This window comes from Emys orbicularis, chromosome 2, assembly GCF_028017835.1.
Source record: "Emys orbicularis isolate rEmyOrb1 chromosome 2, rEmyOrb1.hap1, whole genome shotgun sequence".
Lineage (NCBI taxonomy): Eukaryota > Metazoa > Chordata > Testudines > Emydidae > Emys > Emys orbicularis.
This window is the reverse complement of record NC_088684.1, coordinates 102,740,148-102,755,533: the sequence shown is the minus strand read 5'-3', so window position 1 is coordinate 102,755,533 and position 15,386 is coordinate 102,740,148. Positions and strand designations below refer to the sequence as shown.

The 15,386-nt window shown below is 40.4% G+C and overlaps 1 protein-coding gene across 1 annotated transcript in view; it reads right to left on the bottom strand.

The window, feature by feature from the left end:
- Positions 1-15,386, bottom strand: part of ZNF236 (zinc finger protein 236) — a 195,569-nt gene that overhangs the window by 151,357 nt on the left and 28,826 nt on the right. Inside the window, exons 5-7 of the mRNA XM_065398160.1 lie at positions 8,368-8,492; positions 5,181-5,353; positions 459-605 (exon numbers count right to left, since the gene is read on the bottom strand). Coding sequence (XP_065254232.1) covers positions 459-605; positions 5,181-5,353; positions 8,368-8,492 — 445 coding nt within the window. The remainder of the gene's footprint in view (positions 1-458; positions 606-5,180; positions 5,354-8,367; positions 8,493-15,386) is intronic.

The following is a 15,386-nucleotide window of genomic DNA, read 5'->3' as shown; positions in this document are numbered from 1 at the left end:
TGATGTCTGTCATAAGAGGAGAATATGAGGGGCTTGGTTTGCAAAAGTGTTGCACACCCAGAACTCCAACTGAAGTTAATGATACTCAGAAAATTTGAAAAAAATCAGGCCTGAAAGTTATTGGACCATGGGGTGGAAGGGGTTGCAAAAAGGCAGAGCTGTTTTCCCCTATGAAATAAAAGGGAGTTCATTTAGTAAGGCATCTTCAGTACTTGTATGCACCATCATTCATCTTTAACACATTTTTCTATTGCATGCACCGACTCTTCATAAACTTGAATTTACTCACACTATTCTGTACAAACATAGCTAGTTCTTTTAAGGCCTCAGAAGAAACACATAAGAAATATATTAAGAGTTCTAATACCATCTGAAGGAGAATCATATCTATTAAAAATATCCAATTTTATTAAATTTTTAAAGTCACTAGCACAATATAGAAAGTAAGTTAAGTTTACCGTTGTAACATGAGATGCTTCTGAAGTAGTGCTTGCTGAGTTCTGTGGACCACCCATATGCATCTTGCTGATGTGAGTATTTAAGCTGCCTAAGCTTTTGAAAACACAGCTACATTCTGTACAGTTATAGGTAGGGCCATTCTTCACCTTAAGGAATAAAGAAAATATGTTTTTTTCCCCAAGATTTTCCAGTTGTAATTTTTTCTTTATTTATAAACACAATAAATATACTATATAGTCTTAGACAACTTTCTTTTAAATGAGCTATTTCTTCAATGCTATTTACCTCCAGCTAACAGAACAATTGAGTATCACTTTTTGGACCAAGGCCATCACCATTCAGTGACATGATCATCATCTGTTGTCATGGGGAGCTTTTGTGGAACTTCAGGGTATGTCTACCCAGCAAAGAAAAATCCATGACTGGCACGTACCAGCTGACCTGGGCCCGTAAGGCTTGGGCTGCGGGGCTCTGGGAACCACCCACCCCGCAGGGTTCTAGATCTCGGGCTCCAGCCCAAGCCCAGAAATCTACACAGCAACGAAACAGCCCTGCAGCCCAAGCCCTGTGAGCACAAGTCAGATGGTACAGGCCAGCTGCGAGTTTTTCTTTGCTGTGTAGACATACCCGCAGAGAGTATATTAATATGAAAAAGAAAAATGCCCTTGGCCAGTGGTTTTCTAGCTTTTTTCATCTCCATCTCATCCATGCATTAAAGCAATATTTATATAGAAACAAAAATCCAATAAGGCAGTTTATAAATAAGAACAAGGTTCCTAACTGAAGAGGATAATCCAAGTAATGTACAGATGAAAGACTGGAAATGGAAAGCAACAAAAAGCAAGTGAGTTAGTGGTGATGCTTAGAGAATGCATCTTGTTCATTTGCTTTTTTGTATTAGGTTTTGTTGTGGAATTTTTGTTTTAGGTTTTTTGTATTAGGTTTCGACCTTGGGGTAGTTTCTGTGTAGACCTTTTTCAAATTATGTGTTCATCAAGGAATGGAAGATGCAGACAGGGTGGACTTGGTTAGAGACAAATAGGGCTGCATGGAAGAAAGCACAAAGACTAAAATGCAAAGAACACATGAAGACGGGGGCAAGGACATTTAATCTTGTAGCTTGAACAGAGGAAGAAAAAACAAGATCAGAAAGGTAGGCAAGAGCTTGTAAAAGGATTTTGAAGGCAAGGACAAAAAAATTGATAATTAAGGTCAGAAGAAGCCACTAAAGGGATTTGTAAAGAAGTTAAACATAGCTGGAGTGGTGGGAGAGGTAGATGATCTGGTGGCAAGATTTGTACAAACTGAAGAGGAGTAGGTCAAAATAAGGGAAGCCAAAAGAGAAGGAGGTTGCGGTAGTTGAAGCAAAAGACCAAAAAATAAGGACATACAAAAATTTTAGCAGAGGAAAAGGAAGGATTTTTTAAGACGATGTAAAGAAAAATGTTGATGGGATATAGCAACAATAGCGACATGATAGGAGGAAAGGAAAGAATGAGCTATCCAAATTATCCCAATGTTGCAAGCCTGTAAAAGAGTATGGCATGCATGGCTGCCAACACAGTAAAGCAGAGGGATGAAGGTCTGCTTTTCCCATGTTGAGCCAGAGCTGGTAGCAAGATATTCAAGAAGAGGTATCAGAGAGAATAAGAAATACAACACTAAATGGAGGAAGTAAGACCCGTGAGCCATCATAGTAGAGGTGGTAGTTGAACCAATGTGATCGGAGACTGGTCAAAGAGAGTGTGGAAGAAAAATAGGAGGGGCAAGTATACATTCTTGAGAAAATACCAGGGAATGTGAGAAAGAGAAAGTGAAGGATCTACCAAAGACAACTCTAGAGGCAGGATCAGAACAAGGACTGCATAACATGACAAGGCCTTTGGAAGAAAATGTTTCTAGGAGAGCATGATCAAATGATAGATCTTAAAATTGGGAATGGGGGGGGGGGGAATCAATCAATAAATGAGGATGTTTTAGGAGGATCCCACAACAGCCTGATGCTATTCAATAATTTGATTAATTACCTAGAAGAAACTCATTGCTAATAAAGTTTTTACAGATGAAGTGGTAAATAACAAGGACCAGTCACAGAGACAGATCTGAACAACTTGACAAGTGGGACAGAAATAAAATTGCATGTTAATACAGCTAAATACAAAGTCATATATCAAGGAACAAAGAATGGTATGCCATATTTGTTTGATGGGGAACTGGATCCCAGAAAGCAGTGACTCTAAAAAGAACTTAAGGGACATGGTAGATAGTCAAACAAACATGAGCTCCCAGTGTAATACTGTAGATAAAAGGGTTAACACAATTCTTAGATGTACAAATAGAAGAATACATAATAGAAGCTGAGAGGTGATACTATTTTGGCATTGGTGAGACAACTACTATACTGTAATTCCGTATCCATTGTTTTGCAATTCATACTAACACTCTCCACTTTTGTAAAAATAATAATAATAAATAAATAAATAAATAAATAAATAATTTTTTTTTTTTTTTTTAAGAAAGGCAGAAGAGTGATTTGAGGTCTGAAAAACACACCTTAATGAGAGACTTAAAAGGCTTAATCTATTTAGCTTATTTAAGCAAAGGTGACCAATGGCTTCTCTAACAATTTATATACTCGATCATAAGCCAGTTCATTTATAAGCCGACCCCCACCCCCAAGATGGATAAGTAAAAATGGAAAATGTTTATGACCCATTCATAAGCCGACCCTATAATTCAGGAGTCAGCAAACTTTAGCACCCGGGCCATCAGGAGAAGCCGCTGGCGGGCCGAGATAGTTTGTTTACCTCAAGCGTCCGCAGGCACGGAGGTAAACCTAAGTAAACAAAGTGTCCTGGCACACCAGCTGCTTACCCTGACGGGCCGGGACAGCAACTGGTGAGGAAATTTGGGGGAGGGGGGTAGCTGGGGGGTCAGGGAAGTAACCCCTGTGACAACCCCTCACAAGACCCCACCCCTAGCCCGGGACCCCCACACTCTCCCCATCCCATCCCTTCCCACCTTATCTGGGGAGGGCCAGGGAGGATGTCTCTGGCCTGGCTGGAGCTGCTCCGGCAGGTTGGGCAGCGCGGCCACAGCCTGCTCCGGCGGGCCAGACCGGACGGCACGGCCGCAGCATGTTCCAGCGGCCTGGGCCAGGCAGCACGGCCACAATGTGCTCCGGCGGGCCGCGCAGCGCAGCCACAGCCTGCTCTGGGGGGTGGGGCCGAGCGTCACGGCTGCAGCCTGCCAGCCCTGGAGCTGCAGCTGCTTCAAAGGCTGAGGGGAGAGCAGCGTGGCCAGAAGTGGAGACACTCTGGCCCCGCCTCTTCCCTTCTGGCTCTGCTGGCTGTGCTGCCTCTCATTGCCCCCTCTGTTGGGGGGAGGGGCTGTGCCCCACCTCTCCCTCTCTATACCTGTTCATAAGCCGACCCCCTTCTCTGGTGCTTCCCTTTTTTACTAAAAAAAATTTGGCTTATAAACGAGTATATATGGTACATCAGTCTTGAAACACACACAGTTCCATCTATGCAACTTCCTAGTGTAGATGCAGCTATCCTGGTATAAAGATGTTTCTGTTGTTACAGCTTATATCCCTGAGTTTACCAAAATAAGCTACAATGATATAGCCACTTTTATACCAGGACAGATAACTGAGTCCACACTAGGGAATTGCACAGAATTGTATCTGTGTCAAAACTGATATAGTTAAATCGGTACAAAACCTGTGTGTAGACAAACCCTAAATCAAAATCTACAAGTAGCTAAACATGCAGAAGATACCTTATACTTCCAAGTTCTAGTCTAGCAGACAAATTGAAAACCAGATCCATTGGCTGGAAGCTAGAAAAATTCAAACTGGCACAAATTTTTAAACAGCCAGGGTAATACACCATTGGAATAGTTTACCAAGGGTATGGCAGATTCTCCATCACCTGAAGCCTTTAAACCAAGATTAAGTTTCTTTCTAAAAAGATATGTTCAACCACAAGTTGTTGGGATCAGTGCAGAAACTTCTAGATAAAGTCGTATAGCCAGTGTTATGCAGAAAGTCAGACTACATGATTATAATGTCCTTTTTGAATTTAAGATCTCTCAATATGTGTGTCAAGAGACCATAAAGAAAAAAGTCAGAATGAAGAGTTGCGATACCACAGTTTGTATCTTCCATGGTAGTTTCTTTTGCTCCAACTGTAACCCAGAAAGCCCCTTCTAATGGCTATCATTTATTTCCTGGTATTGATGAGCAGAGGGGTATTGTCTGGGTTTGAAATCTCTGCCTGGTTGTCTTATCTTATAGTTTTGGAAAAGCTGCTGGTTATATCTTTACCCATTTGTATTTTCAATTATATCAAAGGCAGCTAGAGCCAAGGATAGTTTTAAAAAAAAAATACAAATTGTAATAAAATTATCTTAAATTACTCAGCTGATACATCATTAACCAATATACTTGAAAGAGTAAATGAATCCTCTGCTACTAATAAAAAAATGTTAATTCAGATTAATGATTTTAGCAAGTCTAAATTACTATATCAAATTGAGCAAAACTGATCAGTAATCTCTACTTTAGCATATAATCCATGTTGGGTGCAGGCAACAAGGTACAACATTGAAATATGATGTAATATAAATAGGGTGGGTTAAATACTGAGAGGAAAAGGTTAAAAATTGATAAGCAGTATATTTAACAGCAATCATATTATTAACAAAATTGCATTTACCTCTGAATGAACTCTCTGTATGTGAGACTGAAGATTGCCTTTTTGAGAAAAGGCTGCTGGACAAAAGGCACAAGCATGGGGTTTTTCACCAGTATGCTTAATCATGTGTGTCTGTAATGCCCCCTTCTGGTTAAAGGCTTTTCCACATTCACTACATGTAAATGGTCTTTCACCTAAAAAAAAAAAAAAAAAAAAAAAATACATAATTCCATTACCAATAATGACATTATGTATTAGAGAGAAAAATAATGCCATCATAAGCAAAGCACATTATATGTACAGTAATAGTCTACCATCTGTTGTCATTGCATCTAACTCAATCACTAAACTGCTCATTTGTTCTTATTTGGATGTAGCATGCTAGCATAGATTATTTGGTTTTCAAAAATAGCACTTACAACAATGTTACCTTTAATGTTTGTTATCCAAAAAGTATTTCCCCCCCCCCTTTTTTTTTTTTTATTAAAGAGATTAGAATTTAGATGCTACTTTCTAGTATATGAGGCCTTTTTTAGAGTGATTAGATGACCTAACTAGCAATTCAGATTTTAGAAAATATTGAAATTGCTTCCATGGCCCTACAGGCTAATTTTTTTTTCCTGAAAGGGCTTGAAGACAGTGGCTAACAATGAAACAACTGTAACTATGGCGCTCTCTGGTGAGATGCTGTACAATTATAAAGAATGCATTTTATAAAAAGACAACAAAATTGATTTATTTTTATTACATTTGTACAGCACCTAAATACACCTCTACCTCGATACAACGCTGTCCTCGGGAGCCAATAAATCGTACCGCGTTATAGGTGAAACCGCGTTATATCGAACTTGCTTTGATCCACCAGCGTGCACACACACACACACACACACACACACACACCCCGGAGCACTGCTTTACCGTGTTATATCAGAATTCGTGTTATATCGGGTCACGTCATATCGAGGTAGAGGTGTAGTGTTTGGGGCCCTGTGTTATCTATTGATTTATCTACTGATCTATTGAGTTAAATTAACCTTGCATATTCAGATATGCTATAACTGATTAGAATTTAGTGACTAACCCATTTCATGTGCAGTCATTTCACTGAGATCATATCTTCTCTCCCCCACTCCTCCAACCAACACATACACACTTTTTATTCTTCCTAGTGAACTGCAAATTTCTAAAAGTTCAAAGGATTTAAGGACTCCTGTTCTCTCCGTGAAGTACAATCTTGTTTCTTAGATTTATATTAGAATATATAAGTATGTAGAACAATAAATTCAAGACAGAATGAACTCAACAGGAAAATAACTCTTCAATTAACCTTTGGAAATACAACAATGAATTGTGAGACTACTTTTAAAATCAGTTGCAAGAGTGACCTCTTGTGTTTCTTTTCTGGATCTTCAATATATAAAACCTAAAACGGATATCCCTATTAAAAAGTGAACTGACACCACAATTCTAGGCACAAGTTTGATGGATAATTCACATTCCCCTTTTCAGTAAACTAAGCTGTCTACATGTACTATGGCTGTTATATTAAGGAAACTGGTACAGAGGGAAATGGTTGGGAATATTACCAATAGGATTCACCTGTGTTCTCCTAGAAATTAGAAAAAAGAGTTCATTTATTCCTGCTGTGTATTGTCATTAGGAATAAGATATCTGCATGAGTATGAAGAGTTAACCTCTGCAATTTTTGTTAATGACTGCATTTAGAGCCCAATGCATTGCAGAACCATATTGAAATGTATATATTTCTAGCTCTATGTTTGCCATAAATAGGGCCCTTCATTTTCTATTTTTATTTTATTTAATTTTTCCCAGGAATGTATCGGTCTTTATTACTACAACAACAAAAACAGCTGAAAATTGGTACAAAAAATATTAATTTTTCTGGGTAAATATCAGCGTTTATTTTGGTGGACGGAAGGACGGAGGGAAGTATTCAGCAGATTAATGCTTTGATTAATGGAATTCAATGTGGTTTGAAATGTGTATGTGGTGGGCATTAGATTCATCAGTACATTCAGATGCACATGCACTCCAGAGCTTGCACGCATGCCTGTTTATTGTGTGTATCTTCTAGGCTAATACATAGCCTTATTTCAACTGGCAACTTTGCATATACACACAGACTAATGCATTATCGTAATACATATCTCATGCAATTTATTGTATTTTTATAATAAAATAAATTATTTTTTATATATTTGAATGATACAAAAGTAGGGTGAAATCAGAAAAAAAAATATTGTTTAAAACCTGAGATTTTTTCAGTAAAAATCAGTTTAAATTGAAAACAAAGGGTCTTAGCCATAAAATCCCTGAAAATATACAATATAGTGTAGCGGGCAGATGGCCTGCAAGGATAGCTAAAGTGCTTTAACTGCCCCAATTCATCTCAATGTGTTAAGTCTGATACCTAAATATAAGAATATAAACGCAAACATCTATTTATTTCAGTGTTGATAATTTTAGCAGAAACATCGAGCTAATGTGCCTATCCTGCAATTCTAAAGTGCCTCCCACTCATCTTCCCTCCACCAACACCTTCAGGTTCACCATTGACAACTTCAGCAATGCAGTTATACCTGAAGGAATCAACAGAAAAAACTTAAAATGTGGAAAGGCCTTTAAATAAATAGACTTAACAAAAATAAAAATGAGACTCTGTACTATTATTCATTTTCATGTTCCATGCTTAAAAAAAAAAAAAAAAAAAAAAAAAAAAAGTCTGTGCAGCTGTTGTAGTATTTCCAGTCTGCCTCACCAAACATCAAGAAAATGCAAGAATTCTGACACAGAATTTAGATCTTGCTTTCTGTAGAGTATTTTGGGCCGTGTTTAGTTGAACTATCATGCAATTCAGATTTTAGATAATTTTGTAATTGCTTCCACAAGTATAAAATCGGTTATTCCCTGAAAATAAATTTTGTAAAGCACTTTGAATAGCAGAATCCAGATTTGTACCACCATGAATATAAAAACCCACCAAACAAAGATTTCCTTGGCTTAATACAAAGAAAATTATGCACAATATGCACTAACTGCAGTACATAAGTCTCTAGTACAAAGACAAGACTAGTATACAAGTACCAGATAGACTGATGCTACTGCCAGAACCAGCTAAGAGAAAACAGTGCTTACCCATCTCACAATTTTTATTTATTTATTTTAAGAAAGACAAACTCCCACTTACCTGTATGTATTCTAACATGTCGGGTTAACTGACTTGGTTTTTGGAATGTCTTTCCACAGTGCGGACATGAATATGTAAACCCACTTCTGTCAATGTTTCGGTTGTAAGATCTAGTATTGGATACCCTGGAAATATATACAAAGTAGTTACAAATAAAGACTTTTTATCCCCAGATTAAATATTTGAAAAAGATGACTTTTCATCACATCTACTTTTTCTGGATTTACAATAAATTTAGGTCAGAATGCAGCTTCATTGACATTGTACAGCATGTGCTATAGTTTTTTGCTAACATTACAGAACTAATCAACAGCTGCAGCACCAGTACTTTTTATTTTTTAACCATTCTGCCTCCAACAGTAACTGATAATTTTGAATTTATTTCTCCAATGACAGCGATGGACACTTCATGAACTATCTTAAGACCTTCTTAGTGTAATTGGGTAGGTGTTGTGGAGGACACTACCACAACTTTACGAAAGTTGTTTGCTGGGTAATTTAGTAAGAAGAGAAAAAGCCTCTGTCACTGGACTAGGCTTCAAATACACCCTTAATTAAACTAATCTAGTTTGGTGGTGTCAGCTAGGTCCATATCTAAACCTCACAAATTTGAATATCTGGTATTCTCTAATCAGGTGATAAATGGGACTAAGGTGGTATGAAGCAGTTTTGCAAGATTCTATTAATTCACAGTGAATAAAATGTCTATGACTTTGAAAACATCAATCATCATAGTAAGTGGCAGATGAGCAAATTCAGTTCCTGACCTGGTAAATTTTGGCAAGGTTGATATAGCAACTGCAGTATCTCTTTCTATTCTAAAAGAAAGTGTGAGCACTTAAAAGTAGAACCTTCTCACTCAAGAAACGTGCTTACTTTAGTGACAAAAATAACTTTTTACCACTTTTTACTCAGCCTAGCAGAACCAGAACAGCTAAGAAAAAGCAAGCTATATGATGTTCCATTTCATGCGTCATTACTACATCCGTGAATATCCATTGACAATAATGAGGTAGTAATTGAATGAACAATTTTAGAACACGGTTACACACTAAAGAAGAGTTTAGCGTGGCCTTCAGACTAGTGAAGAAAAACTGAAGAATTCAGGAAAAGAAGAGGGCCTAGATACTCACAACAACAAAATCAATCAATCAATCATCTGCAATTTTACCGGTACTGCTGTGCATTCACTTAATCACATTACAAACTTGAAAATCTGAAAAAGGACAGCCTTTCAAAAGCTTCTTTTCAGAAAAGATAAATAATCCTAATACACAGAAAGGAAATGCTGTCTTTCATTGCAGGAACCACATATTGGGTTCCTTATCCATCTGTAATAAGTAACTGTCCAATAAATCACAGTTACATATTTATTTCATTCTTTGTTTCCCTTAGTCTTTAAAAATTTGCAAACATTACAAGAAGGAGGGGTTATTTTCCCAGTACAGTAAGTGGAGTTCTTCAAGATGTCCTATGGGTGTTCCACTTGGGGTGCACATGCACCTTTGACCAGAGGGTACAGAGGTCTGAGGCAGACAAACACCACTCAGTTTCTTCTCTACTACAAAAGATCAGACTCCTGAGCAGAGGGAAAGGAGCATCCACAGGCATGGGTGTAGTTTGGGGGAGAGGTGATGCCTTCAGCAGGCACAGAATTTGCCTCCCCCCTGACACACATGCAGGCCCCATTGGCCTGACTGGAGCTGCCATTCCAAATATAGAAGTCAAACTACGCCTGTGCCCATAGGTTCACATATCTCAAAGAATACCAGTTACTTACATGCTAAGTAATCTCTCTCTCCTCTTCAAGTAGCGTCCCTCTTGTTACTCTACTTGAGGTGACTTCTGAGCAGTACTGTTTGAAGAACTACAGAACCAAAGGCAGCATCTGCTTGAGAAGCATTCACTAGGGCATAGTGTCAAAAGGTGTAGACCGAAACCCAGCTCTATTAGCAGCTCTATTTCCTCTATAGCAGGAGTTTTCAAACTGTGGTTCGGGACCCCAAAGTGGGTTGTGACCACGTTTTAATGGGGTCGCCAGGGCTGGTGTTAGACTTGCTGGGGCCTGGGGCCAAAGCCCGAGTCACATTGCCCAGGGCCAAAGCCTGAGGTCTAAAGCCCTGGGCAGCAAGGCTCAGGCTTCAGCTTTAGCCCTTGGTGGTGGGGCTCAGGTTACAGGCCCCCTGCCTGGGGCTGAAGGCCTTGGGCCCTCCAGCTGGGGTGGCAGGGCTCAGGCTTCAGTCCCCTCCCTCCTGGGGTCATGTAGTAATTTTAGTTGTCAGAAGGATGTCGCGGTGCAATAAAGTTTGAGAATCGCTGCTCTATAGCAGTGGCTCTCAAACTTTTTTACTAGTGACCCCTTTCACATAGCAAGTATCTGAGTGCGACCCCCCCACTTATAAATTAAAAACACTTTTTTATATATTTAACACCATTATAAATGCTGGAGGCAAAGCAGGGTTTGGGGTGGAAGTTGACAGCTCGCGACCATCCCCTCCATGTAATAACCTCATGACCCCCTGGAGGGGTCCCGACCCCCAGTTTGAGAACCCCTACTCTATAGGGACATCTTTTAGCAAGGCAACAGATGTGGAGTCATATCTGGTAGAATGGGTTATGTCCCTAGGTGGGCATGGTACATTAGCGGCTTCATAGAAGAAGAGATACAGGCAGAAACCCATTTAGGAAGTCTCCAGGTAGACAATGGAGTTCCTTTTAGCTCGGTCCACAATACAAATAAAGATACAAATAAACTTGGAGAGGCTCAGAAGAGTTTAATCCTGTCCAAATGTATGCCAGATAACCCTCTTAACATCCAGTTTATGGAGGGCAGCTTTTTCCCTACTCTGATAGGGTTCAGAACAAAATATAGGGAGATGAATTGTCTGATTTATATGCAAGTCTGAAATGACTTAGATAAGAACTGCGGATGTGGTCAGAAGAACACCTTATCTTTGAAGAAAACAGTGTAAGGAGGGTCAACCATCAAAGACCCTAGCGCACCAACTCTTCAAGCAGAAGTAATGGCCACTAAAAAGGTGGTTTTCATGGAAAGGTGGCCATTGGTTCAAAAGGAAGTTTGTGAATGGCTGCCAGATGGATTTTAATGGAGTCCACTTCTTTTCTTCAGGATAAGAAGTTATTCTAAAACTTCTGAAATGGACGAATCAATGGGAGACAGATGTCGGTGAGCACACCATTGGTAAAATCTTTTCCACTGCTGTACTTAAGTTTTTCTGATCTCCTTTTCAACTGTTAAGCAGGACCTTCTGCATCTGCTTCCAACAGGAGAGCTCTATCTCTACATGCCTTCCAGATCCCAGGCAAGCTTACGTTGGGGTGAAGAATGCTACCCGAGTCCTGCAAGAGAAGTTTGGAGGGTCAATGGTAAGTTGATGGGCAGCCGAGAGAAGATGCGGAGAAGGTGCCTTGGCCAGGCTGATGCAATCAATATGTGTGGGGTTATGTCTTGCCTGACTTTGTTCAGGACCATGAGGATTAATAGCATTGCAGGAAAGGCATGTAGAAGGTTCTTGGACCATGAGAGAAGAAAGGCATCACCCAGGGAACAAGCACAAGTTTGTGTGTCTCCACTTGATGGTGATGGCAAAGAGATCTATTGTCAGAAAATTCCAGGTGAGAAACAGCAGTCTGAGTACGGACTTGCTGAGTTCCCATTGATGATCCTATGCGAAGTGTCTGCTGAGGTCATCAGCTATGGTGTTTTGAAGACCAGGCAGAGAGACTGTTGAAAGAAGACTACACTGAGCTATGCGCCCGTTCCATAACTTCATGTCCTCTGTACAGAGGGAAGGAGATCTTGCCCTTCCCCTCCCTCCAGTTTATGTAGTGCAACGTGACCTGTGATCTGTTATTATGCAAATGAAAGGAAGTACTGACAGGCACACCTTACAACCATAAGTTCCAGGATGTTGATCTGAAGGGTGGACTCAAGTGGTCCACCTGCCCTGTACACTATAATCCTGTAGGTGAGCTCCCATCCAAGGAGGGATGTGTCAGCAACTATTTTAATAGTGGGAAGGGGATAGTTGAAAGGAACCCCTAAAACATACTTTGTTCAGATTCTTCCACCAGTCAAAGGAGACTAAAACACAATGAGGGACAGAGAGCAACTTGTTCAACCTGTCCCTGTTTGGGGTGTAGACTGATCAGAGCCAGGCTTGGAAGCAGTGCGGGTGTAATTGGGCACATATGACGAAGGTGCACATTGCCATGTGCCCAAGGACCTGGAGCCAGAATCTGGTGGAGACCTCAGGACTTAATTGAACTTGTGCAACTTGTGTCAGGGTGAAGAACCTGTCCCTTGGTAGACAGGCCCTGGATGTTACAGTATCAAGAGTGGTGCCTATAAACTCTATCTGTTGTACAAGTACGAGGGAGAACTTCACAATGTTGAAGACCGAGCCTTGTGGGTAGAGAGGTGGCTTTGTTTACTGCAGTTTGAACTTCTGTGTAATAAGGCCCCTTTTGGAGCCAATTGTAAAGATAGCAAAAAACGGTTTCTCCCCATTGAAAAAGCTATGCAGCAACTATCGCCGTAACTTTTATGAACATCCTCTGGGTGGTAGATAGCCCTAAGGGAAGACGCAATATTGATAGTGGTCCTGGCCAACTAGAAAGCATAGAAACGTCTTGTGAGAAAGGCATATCGCAACAGAAAAATACACGTACTGAAGCTTGAATGTCTCGAAATAGTCCCCGGGACCTAGTGATGGGATGATAGCCACAAGTGTCTCAATCTTGAACTTCTGAATCTTGCAAAAAGTATTCAGCATCCTGAGATCTAAAAATTGGTCTCCATCAGCCTTTCCTTTTGGGAATAAGGAAATAGTTGGAAAAAAATTCTCTTCTCCTTTGTATCGAGTGGGAACTGGTTCCATGGCTCCTAAGCAGAGAAGAAACAGACCCTCCTGTCTCAGGAGAGACTCATAAGATTTGTCCCTGAAAAGAGATGGAACAGCCTAATGTTATGACTTCCAATCTGTCAGATGCAATCTGCTCCTACTAACTGCAGAAATGGGAGAAATGATCCCCAAGAGGTGGGAGGATAAGCTCAACAGGATATGCCCGTTTCAGATTCCCATCATGTTTGTGACCCTCAACCAAGGCATCAAAAGGGACGCTTTACAGAGGACACCTGCTGCATCAACAGGGCTGTAGTGGAGAAGTGTTTCCCTTTGGGTAGTCTCAGTTTCCTCTTAGGCGGCTCAAGTCCTCTGTGGGAAGTGGAAAACTAGGTTGTGCAGGACCTCTGAGCCATTAGCGACATAGACCTACTGAACCTCCTTTTGTCTACAGACGTATACGTACCCTCGAGCAAAGGGTCACCCTACAGTCCTTAAAGGAATGTAGGGATTCACGCCACAGAAGAGGAGGTCCATTACTGTGTTTTGGACATGAAGACTGAAGAATGCATCGTGAATGACTGCAGTAGTGGACATGGATCAAGCTGCTGTGTCAGCAGTGTAGAGGTAATCCGTAAAGTCCTCCCCAACAGGAGCTGTCCCTCCACGATGATGGCCTGAAATTGCTTCCTGTGTTCTTGTGGGAGTCGCTCAATAAAAATTAAATTTGGCTTAGTTGATGTAATTATATTTCACGGATCTAAACTGCAGGATGCAGACAAGTACGTCGTGCTACCAAATAAATCTAAATACTTTTCGTCCTTGTCAAGAGGGTTGCTTTTGAATGGTGATGCCTGTTCCACTTGTTGACTGTCTCCATCACCAGGGAGTTGGGGGCAGGATGAGAAAATAAAAATTCTGAGCCCCTGGCTGGGAAAAACATTTTTTTTTTTTTTTTAAATCTGGCTTCTTAACTTTGGGGATGCGGGGGAGAAGGGGAGAGAGCAACAGTGGCTTGCCAAGCCATTTTGATAGGCTCCAACAGCAGCTCATTCACAAAAGATGGAGGGTGTAAAATTTCCAACAATTTACGCTGGATCTCTGGGACTTTTTCCTAATAGAATTCGGAGAGAGTCCACCACTCTCTTCACCAACTCCTAGAAGTCATCCCCAATAGATGGGTGGAACATAACCGCTTTAACCAGAGATGATGATGAAACATTTGTCTGAAGAGTAGCCTCCTCCATCACCCCTTCTTTCTTGCTCCTCAAATGTTTCCTCCTGCAATGCAGATTGCTGATGGGGAACGAATGGGAGCAGGGAATGCTGGCTCTGGTGTTCCACATGAAGACAGGTAGGGTGTATAAGCAGACCAAACAGTCACTGCCGCCAAAAATTTCAGATCAAAGGTGCACAGGGCACGTGCACACCTCAAGTGAAGCACCCACAGGAACACTACTCAAAGATACAGCACTATATATCAGGAACTCTAAACACATACTTTACAGATACGTCAACTGGAACTACACTTTATATTAATAAGCCCATAAATATTAAAGAAAAAGAATCACAGCCTACTCCAGTGAGGAATTAAAAATAAAAAATAATACCATTTCAGTTCCTTTTACATTTCTAAACGTACTCAAATTATCTCATAGAACTTGAAGTTAATTATGTCATATTTATTATAATGCTCTTCCTTTGGCTTTTAAAGTCAATATTTACGTAAGGCTAGTGAACTCTCTCACAAACACAACAGAAGTTACCTGTATACACTTAAAAAGAGCCAAACTACAGCCTCAGATAGTCAGCAATATCATGGAAAATATAATCCCAAATAAGGGACTGATTTGTTAAGTCCACATTCAAGCAAAATTTCAAGCTAAATCCACAGTAGTTTTGCTTGAGCACACTCAGCAGCATGAAGTCCTACAGCACTGCCACTTTCTCAGTAGGACACTTACAGCTAGGACACTTACAACATGAATTTAAAGTGGTAGGTCTTGAAGGTGGATGGAGGACCCTCATAAGGGTGCCCCTGCTGGACAATTCCCACTGCCTGTACAAGACCAGACACTGGCAGTCAACGACTGGGCCAGACGGAAGTAAGTTCTTTTCAGTCTTCTCTATATTCTACTGCTGCAAAGGAGCATC